Source organism: Triturus cristatus, chromosome 6, assembly GCF_964204655.1.
Source record: "Triturus cristatus chromosome 6, aTriCri1.1, whole genome shotgun sequence".
Lineage (NCBI taxonomy): Eukaryota > Metazoa > Chordata > Amphibia > Caudata > Salamandridae > Triturus > Triturus cristatus.
In genome coordinates, this window is record NC_140589.1 from 1,221,370,678 (window position 1) to 1,221,392,224 (window position 21,547).

Sequence of the window (21,547 nt, forward strand, 5' to 3'; positions counted from 1 at the left end):
ATTGATTTTTACATTAATTGTCTCCCTTTGAAGTCAACGAACGAAAAGTGAACACCAAATTCCTTCGGAATGCAAAGTCTGATATTTGACCCTCTGTCTTTTAATGTACAGAGAAGAACAAGATTTAAAAGCCTGTTCACTGATAGCGAGTACTCGCAGTTCGCGCTGGACAGCATAAAACAACAAGCAAATAACGAAGCCAGCAAGGAAAGATTCTCTCTGTAGAGTGGCTCAACAAAATGAAAAAAATGGATCCCAAAACTGCAAGCAGTGTAAGGACACAAGGACTTGGGCCATGCTCCAGGCGAGGGTCACATGCAAGAAGAGAGAAGTGCTGATTGCAGAACCAACCAACAGGAAGCTAGCAATTGAAAGTGGCTCTGAAGCCCACCAGTGGTAAGCAATGGGAGGACTCCAATTCTTCTAATAGTAACCAAAATGTCTCGAAGAGACAGCGCATGCGCTGCCTACGCAAGAACTTAAAATAGACTGGTACCTGGTAATGATGCACTGGGGTTGTCGCTTGAATGCTCCATTTATGTGATAGTGGTGTATCTACTAGCACTGAGATGGAGCCAGTGCCCCCTACCGGCACAAGAGGCCTTTGTTAAATGTTTCCGCCCATGAGAAAGATTGTTACAATTTTTTCCATTTGATTTAACAGACTTGGAGCTTTAGATGAAGTAAGGGAGGGGAGGTACTTCATGCTTGCAGCTTTTTTTTTTTTTTTTTTTTTTACAATGTAGTATATGTATGTATGTAATAAAAATGTATATGTATATAGGTGTTCACTCAAGTTATCGCACACCGTGCGAAGAAGGATAATGTGCACTCAGGATTCTTGCTGCAAAATTATTTATTGTGCCCGGAATTGGTCCCAACGCATTTCGGTCTCATCCTGAGACCTTGATCACAGGATGAACAGCACTTACAAGCAGGACATCTTTTATTTCCATAATTTGTTTCATGCATGGTTTCTGGGACATGTAGTCCCATTTGATCATAGTAACTCTGCTATTGTAAGGTGCAAGTGCAATATAAAATATGATTTAGTGCTTAAAGTGCTGTCCTGCAATATCAATTGTTTAAAAGCTTGTTAAACCATCTGTTTCAAAACTATGAGGCAAAACTATTGATTTAGCTGTTGTTTTAGTTCATCCAGCTTTGCAATGGGCTGTGTATTTTTTATAGAATTTCTTTGTTGCTTTTGTATGGATTGCAATGGCTCTGAAGGCACGCTTGCTTTACTGTTTGCTAGATTATATTTGCTCCTGGTACAGTCCTTGTTTCTACAATCATTTTTCCTAACCCATTTTATGTCTCTACCCTCCAGTGGGTAGCTGTCTGGCTTCAGAGTCAAGATGTTATTGCTTAGTCTAACAAAGGAAAAAAGGGGGAGACTGATTCACTGCCCTCTAGTCGGCAATCAAGTGTATTATGGCACCAAGTACTTGAATCTCATTTTCTTGCAAGGTCTTTTTATGTTGATCATAAATAAGTTTTACCCACTCACACATGCATCCACAAACTCACCACACACATGCACTGACACACCTAGGTTACAGGGATGTTATAGATAAGAAATAGCATTAGAAACCACAGAAATTCACTGAAAAAAACAAATGTTTCATGGACGTTCTAGTTAATAAACAGAATTGAAAAAACCTTAGAAATTCACCCAAAAAACAAAAGTTACAGAGAGGTTATAGCTGGGTTCAGATTTTACACACACAAAACCAAAGAAATTCACAACTTCTAGTTATCTCAAGTTACTATAACTCGTGCCCTAAGGTAACTATAATTTTCGCCTTTTGCCATGCACTGCTAATTACCCCACATATTACTTTACTCATGACATCTTCTGTGACATTGTTGATAATATCACTGAAACATTTGCAGTGAAATTATTGATGAGAAAGCTGTGCATGACATGGGCGCGCATGATAATTAACTTAGGGCGCAAGGTATTTTTACCTGAGATAACTATACCTGCTGGGTTTGTATGGTTTTCTTAAATCTGAACCTAACTAGAACGTCCCTGTAACCTTTGTTTTTTTGTGAATTTCGGAGGTTTATTTAATTCTATTTCCTAACTATAACGTCCCTGTGACCTGTGTTTTTTTCAGTGAATATAAACATTCTATTTTGAATAACTTTGGCGCCGGTCGACGAATCCTCGCGAATTTTTCAAAATAGGTGGGGCGCTACGCTCCGCTCCTACCCTGAAAGTCTCGGGGGGGATTCGTCAAGCGGGGGCTGAGATAAAAGGGGGGTCCCAAAACGCGTTTTTCCCATGCATTTTTCCATAGGACCTTTAGACAGGGCTACAGCCCGAACGGCTGAACAGAATTACTTGAAATTTGGCAGAGAGGTAGTCCTCAGGTCAAGGAAGTGCCTTTTGTAGGTTTGGTGTAAATCTGTTCAGTAGATTCTGAGAAAATAGCCTTTAAATCAATATATATATCTGAGCCAGCTTACGGTGCGCTTACGGTACGCTTACCGTACGCGTACGAGCGCGATTCTGATTGGCTCTTAGATCTTAGTAAACATTCGAATCGGCCGAAACCAGGAAGCGGCGGCCGCCATTTTCTCTCTCGCACTGAGAGTGATGATGAAAATACAAAGCACAAAAACATGTAAAGGGGCTGTTTAGACAGCTCCCACACACATAGCCATGTTGAGGGAGTCCCCAAAGATCCCCCAAGGCCAAAAACGGAATTTTTTTTTTTTCGCTAATTTCGCCGATTACGCTTACCGTACGCGTACGGTAAAAAATGATATAAAAAAAAAAATTATCCACACTCTCCCCACCCCGTGTGCAATTGCTGGCCGAAGGCCACCAATTGTGCATGGCTTATAACAGATGAGATAAACTATAATATTTAAAAAAAGAGAAAAAAAAAAAAAAATGATCCACACTCTGTCCACCCCGTGTGCAAATGGTGCCCGAAGGGCACCATTTGTGCATGGCTTATAAAAATTACGAAAAATTAAAATATTACCTTTCAAAACGAAGTGCATCATATGTCCTCCATGTGCGCACGGTGCGCGAAGCGCATCGTGCGTACATGGCCCATCTAGCGTAACGTGGGCACGCGGTGCGCACCGCGTGCGTGCGCGCACCGTGCGCGCATGGAACGAACTGCGTTAAGTGGGCGCGCACTCCACGAATGGTGTAAAGTAACTTAGCATTTAAAAAACCGTACAAATTCACTGAAAAAACCATAGGTTTCACACACGTTATAGTTCGGAATTAGCATTTAAAAAACCTTGCAAATTCACTGAAAAAACCATAGGTTTCACACATGTTATAGTTAGCGGAAATTTTACTGATAAAAAACCAATGAAATTCCCCCGTTATAGTTAGTGCAGGCAACTATAACTCACGCGACCGCAATCTTCTGCTGATGACATATGTGTCTTTATGAAAAAAAAATATTTGTAATATATGTATAGCTAAAAATGTATGGAAGAAGACATGGGCAAATAAGTGTCTAAATACAGTATTAGCATCAGCAGAGGATTGCGGTCGCGTGAGTTATAGTTGCCTGCACTAACTATAACGGGGGAATTTCATTGGTTTTTTATCAGTAAAATTTCCGCTAACTATAACATGTGTGAAACCTATGGTTTTTTCAGTGAATATATATATATATATATAAAATCTACTGGCGGTCGCCAGTAGATAGTTATAGTTAGGACCGTGTTTCCATAGGAAATCTGAAAATTCAATTTTGAATAACTTTGGCGCGGGTTGACGGATCCTTGCGAAATTTTCAAAACTAATGGGGCGCTCCGCTCAGCTCCTACCCTGGAAGTCTCGGGGTGATTCGTCAAGGGGGGGCTAAGAAAAAGGGGGGTCCCAAAACGAGTTTTCCCCATGCATTTTCCCATAGGACCTTTAGTCGAAGGTACAGCCCGAACGGCAGAACAGAATTACTTGAAATTTGGCAAAGAGGTAGTCCTCAGGTCAGGGATGTGCCTTTTGCATATATGATGTCAATCTGTTCAGTAGTTCCTGAGAAAATTGCAGTTAAAAGTACATAAATATCTATATGCGCGCACCGTGCGTGCACCGTAACGTGCGCAAGTGTAATTGTGATTGGTGGTTACATGTCAGTCAACATTCGAATCGGTCGAAATCAGGAAGTGTTGTCCGCCATTTTGTGTGTGACAGTGAAAAAGAAAGGTGGAGAACGTGAAAAGGGGGCAGGGTACAGAGTTCCTGACCCCCTAGCTTTTGTCAGGAGGACCCTGAAGGGTGAAAAACTTTTTTTTTTTTTTTAAATCGCGGGCTGCGCACCGTCGCGAGGTGCGCTCACAGTGTGCGCACGGCGGAAAAAAAATAAAAAAAATAGAATTAAAAATCAAATTTAAGTGTTTAGATGTTAGCTGGCTCTAAAAAGAGCCGTTGTGTTAATTGAGGAACAGAGGAACAAAAGAATGAAAATAATTATGGAGTGCCGCATGTGTGCTGCTGTATCTTGCTCTCTATTAGGGGAATGCTGGTGTCCCCATAAGAGAGAAGAGCATTGCACGCATTTCACCGTATATGCACCCTCTTGAACAGAGGGTGTATATCCAGAGGAACAGAAGCAGGTGAAGCTGCCGCCGCAGATGAAGTGCTCGGCTGAGCTGCCGATGATGTTCTCGGCTGTGCTGGATCGGATGTGCTCGGCTGAGCTGCTGGAGGGTTGTCTCTAGCAGCTCGAGCAAAAGCCACAGGATGTACTCCTTTAACGTGCCTGATCATAGTGATAATACTAAAAGAGTATTTCTTTTTAGGATCTCCTCTTGATAAGACAACAGCACAAATAGTGCAGGTGACTTTTGGAGCATTCACCTTCTTCTGCCCCTCTGGAAATCTAAAAAATTGCCAGATAAAAGAGTTTGTTTCCTCTCTCACAAGGGTCTCCTGCTCACTCCCAGAAGATGACTGCTGCTCTGCCATTCTCAAGTACTGGAGTACTGGAAAAGCTGCTCAGCTCCTTCTCCCAGGGAATCAGAAGAAATAATGAGGGGAGTGGGTGTGGTGTTGGAAGTTTCTGGAACTGAAACTACTATAAACCAATGTAAAGTGTTGTTTCTAAATCACATGACTTGCCGTGCGCGTACGGAGCACGCACGCATGCGCGTACGGAGCACGCGTGTACAGAGCACGTGTGCATGTGCGTACAGAGCACGTGCGCATGTGCGTACAGAGCACGTGCGCATGTGCGTACGGAGCACGTGCGCATGTGCGTACGGAGCACGTGCGCATGTGCGTACGGAGCACGCGCGCATGCGCTTACGGAGCACGCACGACGTACGCATGCGCACGTGGAGCACCTACGCATGCGCACACGGAGCACGTACGCATGCGCGCACGGTCAAAAACCCTTAAAAAAACAAAAAAATGTTTTAAAGTGTTTATAAGTTTATAGAAGATATTAACTATGCTGTTCAACTTTATCCAAATTCTGAGCCATTCCATATTACAGGATAAAGTCAATCTATAACTATATACATAGGTAGCTTGTTGTAAAATAAATATTTAAAAAATATAATACATTTATAAATGAGCATTTAAAAAACCTTGCAAATTCACTTTAAAAACCATAGGTTTCACACACGTTATAGTTGGGAATTAGCATTTAAAAAACCTTGCAAATTCACTGAAAAACCATAGGTTTCACACACGTTATAGTTAGGAATTAGCATTTAAAAAACCTTGCAAATTCACTGAAAAAACCATAGGTTTCACACATGTTCTAGTTAGCTGGACATTTCACTCGTAAAAAACCATTGAAATTCCCCCGTTATAGTTAGTTCAGCTAACTATAACTCGCGCGCCCGCAATCCACTGCTGATGACGTCACATATTACATCACTCATGACATGGTCAGTGACATCACTGATGACATCACTGATGACGTCATCCATGTGATAAATTACCACATCTTCTCACACCCTAATATAACCTTTGATACACCGACTCAAAATTTCAGAGTTCCATTCTCAAAACCATACATACTGCAATACCAATAACTACATACCCACTTATTAACTCTTAGGTCTACATACACCTCCACTCATTCACCTGTACAGTCACTCATACTTGCAGTCACTCCATACAAGACTATCATATGCATTTATACACCTATATAGACACTCACACACCACCAATCATCCATAGAGGTACTCTCACACCTAGTCAGTCATGCAAATAATCACACTCCCATTTACTCACCTATGCGGTTATACACACTCAAGTTCACTTACTCATAAAAATAGTACCACATTCTTACGCTCTTATAGAATCATTGATACAAGCACACACTCATCCATACAGTCACTCTCACAATCACACACTCTCACATCTACCCACTTATATACTCTTACACGCATATATACTGCCTTTCACATATGTAGTTAGTCACAAATGTACCACTGAGATATACATTCAATCCCTAACACACCCATACATACACTCACTCAACCATACAGTCCATCACAGATGCACTCTTAAAACCATGCACCCATAGAATCACCCACTCACACATCTATGCATAGAGTCACACACACCCTACCCACACAAACACTCAGGAACCCATACAGATACTGTGACAAGCAATCAATAACTCATATAGACACTCATATAGCTATTCACAAAACCATGCAGCCACTTATACACCAACATACAGACACATACAAACATTTACACAGTTTAGTCACTAGTCTGCAGTAAGATACATTTAATGACTCACTTAATAGAGTCAGTTACGCACCACAGAAAATCATCCATTTACACACTTGTACACCCACTTATTCTTCAACAGGCCTTTCCCTATATATATGAAACATATTAAAATTGTTCAGAAACACATACTCAATGGATGATGTCATGAGTGATGTCACTGACCATGTCATGAGTGATGTAATATGTGACGTCATCACCAGTGGATTGCGGGTGATTTAGTTATAGTTAGCTGAACTAACTATAACGGGGGAATTTCAATGGTTTTGTACGTGTGAAACCTATGGTTTTTTCAGTGAATATATATATATATATATATATATATATATATATATATATATATTCCCAGCTTCCAAATCGCCAGTCCAATGCAAACGCGTATGGGTGCCTGCCAGGGCGGGGGTGCTCCCGCACAAATTTTCAGCTCCAAATTCCACCGGGTAAGCGTACCCAAAGGAAGACTGCACTCACGGGGCGAATTCTGTAATTTTATTCACAACGGGCTGACAGAAGTGTTTTGGCAACCACCTTTCTCGATGTTAACCCAGAACGCCGGGGCCGCCATTAAGTTATGCAAGTATACGTCCCATACACAGAGCATTTCCGGTGGTTAGACATAGTAAAAGGACAACATGTTGAAATCACCCATATCGCCAGTGCAATAATTCCGCCATCATTGTACAATCAATGAGTATCTCAATTCCTGCTTTAGCATACTGATTCATAGCCCTTGCGGATTCCAATGTTCTATATTATATGAATCATGCGTTGCTGTCACAAAGCCCTGTATGGGCGCAATGCACCATGGAAATTATACCTATACGGCATCTCTCATTTCCATTGCGCATCCTCCTATATCATCCCGCCCTGAATGGGCTAATGGGATATCTCATTGTATCCAATGGAGCCCTGAATGGGCAGCTAATGTATTGCTCCCATCCGGATTTTACATGTGTACAAATTCTAAAATCAAGGCCTACTAAGGCGGCATGTTAATATCATATGTTATGCATGTAGCTCCACATAAGACTCTGCTTACAAACGATTCATTATCACATCATAGATGAAAATTCAAATTCTCAGTAAAGATTGAATACACTCATAGTGACTCATTTGATACCGTCAACTGAATTATGAGGCTACTTATAAGAACAGGAAAATGATAACCTTAATTTCTCAAAGCAGATAAACTATTAGTCACCCAAATGCACCGCTAACTTCTCGCTACTATTCAGACCCCACGTGTGTTTCGTTTGTAGATCGATGATATATCGGGATTCCAGGCGTCTCAGCCTTTGAATCCTACCACCTCCCCTGGGGTTCCCTGGTACATGATCAACACAGTAATAGGTCAATAATTCTCTGTTAAAATGTCTTGTATATAAAATGATTCTCTAATTATGGTTGTACCATTTTCTCTCATGAAAAAATAAAAATAAAGGTTTTGTTTACGGATTTAAGTTATCATAATGTATTAAGCTACACCCTTAAGGTCAAGCGTGTGACTAGTTTAGAATGTAACTTAGAAGAAGATCGGGGGAGGGTGCTTAGTTTAAATTGGAAAAGAAGCATTTATTGGGTTCAAATAAGAGGAATCTGCATGAGATGTTTTCTAGTGTACTAAATAACTCTGTACTTTATGAGAGTTTCATTGTACAACAGACTTTTTTAATTTTTATATACAAATGATGGCAGTGGTTTAAAGAAAAGAAGCCAGCACCTCTGTTAGGTTTGCAAACATAATCTCACACAGTCTAAATGGTGTGCTCAATGTAAACACTGTACCACCAACAGTGTTACCCAGTATAAGGAGAAAACTTGCTTCAAAACCTCAAATTAGAAAATTAAGCAGCACAGTAAACTGTTACGTCAGTAGACCATTTAATCTCACAATTAGTAATGAAAGAACAAGCAATAGGGCGCAGTCTTGACCATAGGTGAATCAATTCTTGATAAGTTGACACGTTGATGAAGCAAGCACACAGCCAACACGTGATTTGTCGTTAGGCGACTTTCTCAAGGCTGTTAGCAAAAACATATGGTGTACAGCTGAAATTTAACACGAACAGGGAAATATTGTTCAGATTTCCCAGTGTTAACCATAACATGTGACTCATAGTATCTTAAAAGAGTGTCTCATGTTCCATGCGCAATAAGATCCAATTAAGAGAAGAAAAGGTGCACGATAGAGACCTGACCCCATTTATAGCCATAAAACACATGCTTCAAAAAATCTGTACCAACATTAGTATAAAAAACAGTGAAAGTACCACGAAACCTTATACCCCATTTCGCGTTATAAAAGAAAAAATGCCATAGACCAAGAGGAAAGTGAAATACAAGAAAGGTAAACAGAATAAAGTGAAAGAAGGAAGAAGAGGAAGAAAAAATATATACTTTCAACATTTACCTGAGAATCCGTATCCAAATAAAGAAAACGTAATCAAAATGAACAACCTTTACTTAAATTTAAGAGGGGTTCAGAGATATTACTCCAATCCATAATCATCCATGCAGTACGAAATTGTCTCTGCCAAAGTTTAGCATTGCGTCACAAAAATAAATACAGGTATAGACTGTTTTTTAGCAATGGAAAGCAGTTCAAGTGCAAAATTGTAATAAATAATTGTTAGAAAAGATTATCCCAAGTAGATTCTTTACCTTTCCTGTATTTCACTTTCCTCTTGGTCTTTGGCGTTTTTTCTTTAATAACGCGAAGTGGGGTATAAGGTTTCGTGGTACTTTCATTGATTTTTATACTAATGTTGGTACAGATTATTTAGAGCATGTGTTTTATGGCTATAAATGGGGTCAGGTCTTTATCGTGCACCTTTTCTTCTCTTAATTGGATCTTATTGTGCATGGACCATGAGACACTCTTTTAAGATACTATGAGTCACATGTTATGGTTAACACTGGGAAATCTGAACAACATTTCCCTGTTTGTGTTAAATTTTACCTGTACACCATATATTTTTGTAAACCGCCTTGAGAAAGTCATCTAATGACGAAACCCGTGTCGGCTGTGTGTTTGCTTCATCAACGTGTCAACTTATCAAGAATTGATTCACCTATGGTCAAGACTACGCCCTATTGCTTGTTCTTTGATTGCTAATTGGAGATTAAATTGTCTACTGACGTAATAGTCAGTTGTAACTGTTTACTGTGCTGTGCTCTGTGTAGGAAAGTGGCTCTGTATATACTGTTCCCCAATAGGTACAGTGTGTACAGAGTCCACAGTCCCCAGAGGTTTGGCAGAGGCTAAAGTTAGATATAACCTTACTCTCCAAAGTGGTAGCTTGGTCGAGCAGTAAGGCAGTATCAGAGGACAGTGTAAAGCATTTGTTGTACACACTCAGTCAGCAAACGGTCTCACACACTCAAGAACTGAACTCTAGGCCAATGGTTTGTATAAAAATATAGGGTTTTATTTTAGAACCAACAATAGGTATCAAAAATATACTTTCTCAGAATGAGATGCTTTAGTTAAATACTTTCCAATATGCAATTGACTTTTGTAGGTAATAGTTACAGTTTGTTGCAATAGGCAACACAATTTCAAACACAATAATACATTGAGCTCAATGGGAATTTTAAGTTAAATGCACTTGATTACTTTTCTAACTCCAGGACTGGATCCTCGATTCAGTCCTGGGACAGTTCTTGGAAACAAGTGAGCAAATACGTTTTAGTTACTGTTATGATTTTTAAGCAATATTTTGCTATTTTAAAAGTTGACACTTAGAAACTTTCAGTATCACCAATGTTATCCTATGGGGTTATCGTTACTTTTTCTAGGTCAGTGTTGGATCCTGGATCCAGCACTAGTGTACCACCTGTAAGCAGTTGAGAGACTGCGTTTAAGCTATACAGGCGATTTTTAATGAATATTTATAATTTTGCAAAATTCGACACTTAGAAGAAATTTCACGGAAAAACAGTCAATGGTTTCCTATGGAAGAAAATTGAGTTAGTGGTTAGTACGGTTGTGATTACTTTTCAGGGTCAGTGCTAGGCACCAAGATCCAGCACTGGGATCTCTCCTAATAGCAGGTGATTATTTCCGTTTTCGTTACTCGGTTGATTTTAGGTGAATATTTTAAAGTTCAGAAACTCCACACTTAGAAGAAATTTCAGAGGAAACCAGCCAATGTTACCCTATGGAAGAAAAGTGAGTCATCGGCTTTTGGGTAAGTACTCGGCTGGCAGAGTTAAGGTTCTGGGCATAGACTCGGGGGTCTCCCAGGGTCAGGTAAGTACAGTTGTTACATCATCAGTGGCACAGGAGCAGCTGGATGCAGAGTGAGTTAGGCCCAATATTATCCTATGGAAGGCAGGGGGGCCTTGGTTGGTGGCTGCTGGCTGGCAGACCACGTGGCTGTTGGAGCTGGGCTCCTGGTAACTTGCTCAGGGCAAATGGGAAGTAGGTAGGAGTAGAGGTTGCACAGCCATGGGCACTCAGGTGGCTGGGTGCAGGGTGCTTTTCAGCCGTCGGGCGCTCAATGGATTGCAATGGATAAGCTCAAGGACGAACAAAGGCTGCAAGCTCGGGGACGAAGATTGTTCAGGTGCGACCACCATTTCGAGGGGTAAGTTGGGTAGTTGGAGGATAGGTAGGTACCCAAGAGTTGGGCACCGGGGGCCGCAGGGTGGTGAGTGCAGGGGTGCCTTTTTGTGTCAGGAAATCTTACCCTCTGTTGATCGCGGTTTGGGGGTGGGGGAGTCCCTGGTTCTGAGGCTGCAGGCGTCGTCAGGAGCGTCAAGGTGGGTCCTTGGGTGCCGGATTCGAGGTCACAGTCGCCGGGGGGACATCCTCGGGGTCTTTATCCACTCCAGCACAGGCCAGGCTTGGCAGGTGCAGAGTGTGAAGGGTTCGCGGCTCTGGGCTGATGCCAGGGGTCAGTTACTTGCTTTGAGCAGTGCCACTGCTCGTGGGAGTCCCAGATGCTCAGAATCAGAAGGTAGCCAGGTCCTCTGGGGTTTGTGAGGTTGCTCGCCACGGGAGATGCCGGGATTTAGCAGGTTCGAGGGTCGACAGGCCGGTAGGGCTGGGGCCAAAGCAGTTGATGTCTTCCTCTTGCTAGCAGCTGCACGGCAGGTCTTCTTTCTTCTTGATCTTCTTTGCTGTTTCGGAATCCGGAATCTAAGGAAGGACTGTTCAGGGGGCCCCTAAATACTAGATTTAGGGGCATTACAGGTAGGTAAAGGGCAGGGACCAATGGGTCCCTGCCCTGGGATGGTTACACCCCCTAGCCTGCCACTCTCCTGTGGGAGGGGGGGGCAGGAGCCTAGTCCCGATTGGGCAGGGCATCCCATCTTCAAGATGACAAGAGCCCGGAGATGTGCTTCACCTCGCCTCCCCCACCTGATGGGTGGAGTTGGCAGAGGCTGGCACACCCGCTTTGCTTCCTTGGGGTTTCCGGTCAGTCTTCCTGCCAGAGTGGGGGTCAGAACCGGTAGGGGCCAGTTGCTGAGTACAACAAGTGGCCTGGAGAAGCTCACAAAGGCAGAATGCCACAAAGGCAGAATGCCTTTGAAGCTTCCCCTGCCCATCCTGGGGGAGGAGACCTAGCACCTCACCCAGAATGTGCATTGTTGAAGGCCCAGCAGAGCGACTGGCTCTCTACCCAGGGGTTCAGCAATATGTCTGCTGTGTGGCAGCCTAGGCAGCCCCTCAGACCAGACGTGGATTGTAGGTTAGGTTCAGGGGGCATCTCTAAGATGCCCTCTGTCGTGCATTGTACATTAAATCTCACACTGGCATCAGTGCAGGTTTAATGTGCTGAGAAGTTTGATACCAAACTTCCCAGTCTTCAGTGCAGCCATCATGGTGCTGTGGAGTTCGTGTTGATGATCTCCCAGCACCATATACTCTTAAATGGCAGCACTGCACTTAGTGCCCAGGAATGGACCTGGGCACTGTAGGGGCACAGGGCTCATGCACCTGTGCCCACACCAGTGGCATAGAGCACCCAGCTAGAGGGGTGGCTGATGTATGCCAGGGCAGTGTGTGTTGTGGGCAGGGCACACAGGGATGTTTGCCCTGTCGACTCTGTTTAGTTCTACACTCAGCCTGCAAAGGCAGTGTGTGTGTAAGGGGACAGGGCCTCTAAGGGCTGCAGCCCTTAGGGGCCTTCTCTGGTCACAGTGCCCTGGGTACCTATGGTACTATTTACCAGGGGCTGACCTGTGACCAGAGATGCCAATTGGGTTTATGCTGTCATGCAGTTGTTAACACAGGCCCCGGGCCCCCTAATTGGCAGGAGCCCAGGGCACACTCAGTAAAAGAACATCAGCAATTCAGTAAAAAGTGAGGGCATACCATGCACGAAAGATGGCACTTTCTCACATCTGTTGCTTAATTTTCAGACTTTTTAATTTACTATCTCCAAGTTGGTTTTCTTTAGTTAACATTTCTTTAGGCGAGGAATTAAGAAAAGGCAAAACATTTATTTAGGCAGAAAGCTACAATGTGAGTGCGCAACAGGAAAATATTGCCATTGATAGCAAGTAAAATCAATAAATAAAGAAAAAACATTATTAAATTATTGTATCAAACGTTAAACGGTAAAAGATCTGCGGTAGGTCACTTTACAAAACTTGGCTAGAGAAGGGAACAGTATAATGTCTGCCTTCTGATCGCATTAGGTACAGGAACAAAATCGGAAAACTAGTACATTCTCCATACCTGAAAAAGAGTGGATCGGGTTCTTAACTTTGTGTTTATGTTGTTAAGGATGTTCCTGTCAAATTTGAGGAACCGGATACGTTTGGTCATACAAAGTTTATTTTAAATTTTTGCATCTGACCTTTTACTTTCTTACATAAAGACAACACAATATTCTGGGACAGCAAGTCTTGATGAGATTCAGGTTTCAATCTTGAACATTAATTGTGCCTTATGACGGGATTTGCACTTCCGTTTTAGGTCTCGCCTAGCCTTGCAGCGCATGCGCTGCTCGCTCTGCAAGATCTATTGTCGTCGAGGAGACTTCGGAAAGGGACTTGAAGCCCCGCCCATCCTTCCCATTGGCCGGCGTTATTATTTATGTTAAACGCTCGCCTCCGATTGGAAACGATGCTTCTTGGTGAACGCCCTGTCTCCTTCCAGGCCAGCCCATCTGGACTGGATCATGTGCTTGCGGCGTGAAACTGTCTCCTTCAATTAGGTCTGTGAGCACTTTTTGTTTTCATTCGGCTTTTGCAAATACGCAGCTGCATTTGCGCATTGGTGAAAGCTTTTTTCTGGTAGGCAGCTCGGCAGCTTGCTCCATATTGCTGTCGCGTGAATTTACACAGAATAAGCCCTTCATGAGTTGCATTGCTTTCCCCTTTTAACAACAAACCATAAAATGATTGAATGTTGTTTGGGTCTGAGAATCCTTGCACAACGATGGGTAACTGGGGTGGTTGTCATTGCAAGCAGCACACTGAGCAGCCTAGGGATTTATGCGTCATACGTGATCGAGGCGAAGGCCAGGCCTTCATTATAGATGTTGTCAGGATCTCCTCTGTTGTGGAAGTTTTAGTGGACACAAGGGAGCAGCAAGGCTCCTCGCCTTTCTGTGCATCAGGGCAGTAAACAATTGGTCACACCTCTCCCGCAGCTGCCGCCTGCTTTCATATCTTGTATATATTTGTATATTTGTGGGGTATTTATAGAGCGCGACGTTCGCTCCGGAGGGAGCATCTTGGCGCTAGGGAACCTAAGTGAGCCAGTGCAAGAGGATTAGATGGAAGCTTTGGAGTGATCGTCCGGGAGATTAAAGATCCAGGTCTTTAGCAGTTTTCGAAACGGTTTTTCCTGGGTTTGTTGTCTGAGGGATTTGGGTAGTTTGTTCCAGGCTTTGGTTGCAAGGAAGCTGAGCAACCACACTATGCTGTTGAAGGCCTGCAGTGTGTGAATCGTTTTCGGGAGATCGATGAAGTGCACCAGCCCTGGAAAGCGACGAACTGAGAACACAAGCAGTTGTTTATTGCATTTGTGAGATAAGGCCTTCCTTAAATTTATCGGGGGTTTCCACCAGCAACAGACAGAGCTACGTATATTTTCCAACTGACAACATTTTCTAAAACGTTATTTTTTGCAATTCGATCCCCATTTGAATAACTCTCAATGGATATCCTGGCATTCATTTTTAGGAGACCATATCTGTGGCTTCTGCAGAAGTGTATTGATTAACTGCTGCACGTTCTAATACTACACTGAAGACGTCTGTATGTTCATTGTGTAGTGTCAGCATGCAGCTGCTTCTGGACGCTGTCCCAACAGGGTGGGTTGAGAATAAAGCACCCTCCGGCTCATTACTCTGGGAAAACATTTTAAAACCCGTGGGCTTTCCGTCTTCTCTGACATTCTGGTGCTCTTCTAGTCTTCTGAAATGGACAAGCAAGCTTTCTCTCGCAAATGCAGCACTCCTCTGATATTAAAATGTATGTCCTGCGCCCAACAACTTATTAAAGGCTTGTGTCAGCCAAGAGTTTTCATACACTGTTTTCTAATGGTGTATGCCACATTTGTCCACAATACTTTGTTGTATGTTCTTACTTTAGCTTCTAAGGAAGCATCTTGTAAATTTCTCTGGCAAATTTACCTCTAAGTATCCACCCAGTTTCTCAAAATGTTCCTGTTAACACATAGGTAAAAGACATTGTCATTTGCAATGCCAATAGCTCCAACTAAAACAATTGCGAGACCTATGTCATTTTTAATGCCTGTTTTAATAGGGTGACCAGATTTTTAAAACAATAAACTGGAACATTCCACAAACATGAAAGTAGGACTACAATGTTTTAGTGCTCAATGGGCACTGATGACTTCATTGACAGCACACACCAACCTAGAAAACATTGACAGTGAAGCACTAGCGAGTAACTGAATGCAACATTTACACAGTATTATCTTTGTTAAATTGTTTTCAGAGACTGAAAAAACCAGAACGGTCCCCAAAATTCCAGGATGCCTGGTCGCTATGTTCAATCTTGTTGTGTAGTTGGTTTGTTTCCACTTTCGTGTATGGGAGTGTAATGTTTTGGTCCGTTCCTATAAAAAAAAAAGTTCAATACTTTCTCCCCAGCTCTATCAGTTGATTGTTTTACTAGACTCCGCAGGCAAAATATTTAGTAAGTGTAGTTTACAACATCTTGTACTGTGTGTTCAGGACTAGAACATTTCACCCGAACAAACCACTTTTAGACAGAATTATTGAGTGTTGAAAAATATAGCTGCTGTCCTCTCTCTGTATGTTAGTTCAATTCACTCTCCCAATTCCCAAGTTTTTGTTGCATTCATAGATTTCTCTTCTGCATTAGATTGGGTAGTGGGTTTAGCTGGCTGCTCTGAATATACTAAGTCTCCTGAAACTATTGATAACTCTGCATTCTGACGCGAGGTGCAAAGTGTTAATGGGGACTGAAAAGGTGTTAACAGCTAAATTTTAAACACCCAATGTGTTAAATAAAGCGCAGCTCTTGGCCCTCATCTTTTTCTCTGTATTTTTGATTTCCCTCTTTACAAGAATTGAAGGAAATGTACTCCCATATTGGATAACAAGCCAATTCACACACAATGACGATGTGATAGTTTTGGGTCTTATGGCAGTCGGCCTCCAGTGGGGACCTGACGCTCTGTCATCTTTCAGATCATCATTTTCTAAAGATAAACACATTAAAGAGTAAAATTTTGACTTTTTTTTTAAAGACTCCGTAATGTACCTTTTTAGTTCAAAGCTTGTGGGAAGTCCTTGGAAAGCCTTTATTTACAGTTATGTGTATTTAGGTGCGACAAAATGTGCCTGATTCTCCACACACAGAACAATTAAGTATAAAAGTGTTTTCTCATTGTGGGGGCTCTCTGGCATTTTCCAAAACTTTGGGTAAAACACATATCCTACATTTACTGTACATTTACAGCTCATAGATTCCATTCAATATGCAACTGAGTACATAGCTGTTGCAAAAATGATTATAATTTTAAATAAATTAAAATGTTAAGTATTGAAAATACTTGGCTCAGTTGCGAAATCTGTGCTAATTTGAAGCTGTTGATTTGGAGCAAGAGACCGTCCGCTATGATTTCAGCCACTGGTTCTTGTGGGTTTTTGATGTTCCAAATGTTCCATATAATTCCAAATGATTCATTGCACACCCCAGTGACGGAGAAGTTAATACTAAACTCTGGTGTCCTTTTCAGATCCCTGAATTATTTTGCCCATGCTCTTCAACAACTACATTTTTTCTCATGTGATATTTTATGCTAGAGTTCTCAGAATGAGATAACATTGATCCAGATGAAAAAGATTGTGCAGGCAAGTTTTTCAGCAGACAGTACACATTGCAAAAGATTGCCTTTTATAAGGGTGAATCTGCAAGATCCAAACACCTCAAGAGTATATCGGAAAGATCTATGATCATAAAATGTGGAGGTTTCCATTTTTATTGTGGATTGGACACCTGCTACTGATATCATTTAGGGGAATTTGGCAGGCCAAATCTAGAACAATGACTGTCCGTTGTGTAGTTGTGGAAAAGAGATTTAAAACGTGAATTTAACTGTCCAGCTATGAAATATATTTGCTAGAAATTAAGTCCAATGTTTATTACTAATAGAATAACAACTTCAAAAGAAGCTCTGTTATATATTATGGTTCCAACCATTATGAAGCGTAGTTGGATCTGAAATCACACTACAGCTGGCATGTTCTTTGAGTTATACAAGCTTTTTACGTCATGTTGATATCAGAATGGGAGTACTCCAAAACTTAGATGTCATGCCCCATCAATGTATTTAATAAGGACCATGAACTTACTGATACAATTGATACGCATATGTGTGTTTGTAACAAATCACTTGAAAGCCCAAGTAGCACAACTATTCTGTATGATGCAGATTTATCATTGCAATGGAGTATGAATTCTATTCAGATATATTCATTCTATTGTAATCACAAAGAAAAGGTTAGGACTCAAAAGGACACAAGGAAGTACATCTCAATAGATTAAATGCTCTGCCAGCTGCCTCCTGATAATGCTTTCCTCTCTAAAATTAACTATAGGTCTTGGTCCACCCCCTTCTCTTGACCATCAACCTCTCTGCCCTGAAACTCTGTCTTTCAAGGTTACTGTTTGAGCAAGTAACTTCAAGTTCATACTAATGTTCTATTTATTAAACATTATTCTACTGACTGATTAAATAGTAAGCAAAATGTATGTTGGCAAATACACACTTGCAAATCTTTTTCTGTGGACAGATAGAGAGATGCACGTCTGTGTCTTTTGGCCTCCAAAAACAATAGGCCACTTTGTGGTTCAAAGTATGATGGCTTGATTAGAACACTTTAAGTAGTGCCTGTCTTGGTGGTTATACTAATGGAAAATGTTTTTTTTCTTGGCAGGTGGAAACGTCGTTATATTGGATGCCTGGGGCAAGAATTCTGGGCCCCATATTCAGGCCCTTCACTTCAGTTTTGCTTTGGGTGCCGTTGTCTCCCCTTTGCTTTCCAAGATGGCTCTGGACCTGATACCTTTGCAAGAGAGTGAAAGCAAGAATACAAGCGGATTCCTTCACAACAGAAACATGGAGCTGTTCGGGCTCGAAATCTCAATTGCCATGTTGCCCTATATTGTAATAGGCACTTACATTTTGTTGGTATCTTTGGTTTTGTTTATTTTATTTTTAAGAAGTATCCAGAAACGTGAGAAAATGGACGAATCGGAGGATGAGCAGCAAACTGCAGTGCACCACAACCCTCTCATATTCATCTTGTTCCTCTTCTTTTTATTCTACGTAGGTGCAGAGGTTGCCTACGGTTCTTATGTCTATACTTATGCAACTACCTTCGTCCACATGGAGGAGACAAAAGCAGCGGGGCTGAATTCCCTCTTTTGGGGCGCCTTTGCTGCAGTCCGAGGCATTGCCATCATTTTTGCAGTTTGTATGTATCCCGGCACAATGATTCTCCTCAGCGTGATAGGCTGCACGGCGTCCTCCCTTCTTATGGTGCTATTCAATCAGAACCTCTTTGTGCTTTGGGCGGGCACTGCAGTTTATGGTGCTTCCATGGCCGCCACCTTCCCCAGTGGCATTTCCTGGGCCAAGCAATACACCACTATCGGCGGGAAATCGACCTCTCTGTTCGTCATCGGTGCATCCTTGGGAGAGATGGGCATTCCTGTCACTGTAGGATTTCTACAAGGCAAATTTGAGGAACTTCCCGTGCTCATGTACACAATATTAGGATGTGCTGTGATTTCAACTATTATATTCCCAGTCGCATACAAAATAGCAACCACCACACCTGAGAGGACTGCAAAGCACATGGGAGACGGCGAGGACAGGAAAGCGCTTCTGTCGGGGCCAGGGCATCACGAAGACGACGACGATGCACGAGACTGGAATGAAGTAGACTTTGAGGTGATCGAAATGAATGACACAAGCAGGAATTCAGTGATAGAGACTTCTCGGGTTATCCCAGTGGAGTCCCCCTTAAAAGTAGCAAGCCAGCCTGTGGTGAAGAACTCGACTGTCAGATTGTCTCCCTTGATTTCTGGCAGCTCTCCCCTGAAAGAGCTCCTCAACAGAGAGAAAAATGACTAGATGTGTGATGGATGCTCTTTGCTGTGTATTTTTCAAATGAACCTGCTGGGTCACAGCAGCTAATGGTTCACTGTGGCAGATTCAAGAAGGTATGAAGGAAGCTGTGCAGTACCATCAGCTTCTATTTCCACCAGCACTGTCTAGTTTTCTGAGTCGTGGAACTGTTATTCTGAGGCGGGATCTCTGTCCAGATTGATGGCATCCCACTTTACAGATGATACTTAATGTGTACATTGCACTACATCTGACCCTGATTCGTTGACATGAGGGATGTGTCGAATCTGCTTGAGTTTTATGAGGTCTTTCAGTTCGAGATCAGCTGTTCAGTCTTGTCTGAGGCCATGGGGCTCTACGTCTTCATCACGACACGAGGCATTTGCACTGCATATGGGTGACCAGATTTTCAGAACAAAAAACCCGGACAGCCATGGACATAGAAATAGGACTAAATGTTGACACCACTGACCAGTGTCAACATTTACTCCTGTTTCTATATCAATGGTGTTGCACATAAACATCTGGACATCCATATGGAACACATCACAGCATGGTCAAGGAAGTCTCATTTTCTCGCTACTGAAACACACAGCTTTGTAGCTTGAAAATTAAATGCTTCCTCTGCCATGCTGCGGTGTGTTGTTAGGGGAGCTTTGAGATTCTTGTCTCAGGTGATGGGCTCGGCAGGTTTCTGATTTAAACTCCCCCCCCCCCCTCCCCCCTCATTAAAAGCTGCTGTGCTGCCTGAATTAAGTCAGGCAGCACAGCAAGACCGGCTTTTAAGCTAAACTCTGTCCAAGGTGTCATGAGAGGGCCGGTGTGAACATGAGCCTACTAAGCACAGCGATAAATGTTCATGCTCACCTGACTGTCTCTCAAAAACAGGACATTTATCTGGTTTTGGTTACCCTGTCTTGCATTAGACAATTTGTAGTTTCACTGACTGGAGCAAGCCAGTAGGTTATCAGAGTTTGCTGTCATTGCACGTGACAATCAGCGGAGAGGACACTGACTGAATGCCGCCAAAATCTGCATTTCCTTTCGATCACACTTTTGCCATTGCAGTGAACGGAAGCTTGCACTGATTTCACACCAAGGGCCTATCCGTTCCCCTCCTCAATATCAGGCGCTACAATCAGAGACGAGAAAACGTGGGACTGGATTTTGTTCCTCAAGCTGCACCTTTACACTGGAATATATATACACATATATATTGGGGGTTTTTCCGAACATATGCTTACATCACAACTTTGGGTTAATCTGGATATTGATTTTGTGTGATTTTTACATGGCGTTCATGTTGCTTGTTTGATTTAGGCATCATGTTGATTGCATTTGATATAGTCATTGTAAATTGTGATTTATTTGACGTGGATGCACCCTGAACACATTTTAAGGGGAAGAACATAAACACATAGCACAGCACACTGGTGTGGTTTGCTGCCCAGCATGCCATGCTTTCAAAAAGTATTCTGGCTGTGTGTTTGTTCAGGATCAGGAACCACGTGCTTAAGTTGTTTGAGGGTATTGACTCTGGCAGTATGGCACATGTAACTTAACATTTTATGCAGCTGGTCTTGCATCACGAAACAGAAATCTAAAATGGGTTTAGGCATGGCCACCTTTAATCAGGCAAAACTAGGACTCTGAAAGTTGCTGTAAAAATGTTTTTTAAAACTACGTTCAAAAGAGAGTAAAGGTTTTTTAAGGGACTGGGCAAGAAAGAGTTTGTATCTTTCATTATGTTTTTTAAAAGGTCTGTCTACATATGTGAAAACGTTTGGATGCATTTATTGAAAAAGTGCAGTGGTATCAAAACCTTTCATGGTGTGAAATACAGATTTCGTTCTATTAATGACAGTCCGCAAACCGTTCTGCACAGCTTTAGCATTGTCCGAGCTACGAGGATATGTAATATCAAGGACTAAATTCTGTAGAATAATTTTCTTAATTATGCAGCAAAAAATGCAGATTATGTAGCATCGTCTTTAGCAGTATTATTTACAGCCATTTTTGACTAGCATTTTCATGACATCTACAATGTTCGCAAATTATCTGACAAAACGTGTGAAATGCAGTTAATTCATAATCCTGCAGCAAAGAATGGCATACATCCTCTGACCTTCCTTATTGTCCATTGTTTTACAAACCGCTTACTCAGGAAAAGTAAATCTAAATATTCAAATGACAATTATTGCACATTGTTAGATGCAATTTGG

At 42.1% G+C, this 21,547-nt stretch overlaps 1 protein-coding gene across 1 annotated transcript in view; it reads left to right on the top strand.

Annotated features, from left to right (window-relative positions):
• The window catches only part of LOC146821199 (solute carrier family 60 member 1-like), a 211,351-nt gene extending 190,299 nt beyond the window's left edge, over nucleotides 1-21,052 (top strand). Inside the window, exon 4 of the mRNA XM_085612136.1 lies at nucleotides 18,130-21,052. Within this exon, the coding sequence (XP_085468262.1) occupies nucleotides 18,130-19,331 (1,202 nt within the window). The 3' untranslated portion in view covers nucleotides 19,332-21,052. The remainder of the gene's footprint in view (nucleotides 1-18,129) is intronic.
• Nucleotides 21,053-21,547: the final 495 nt, after the last annotated feature.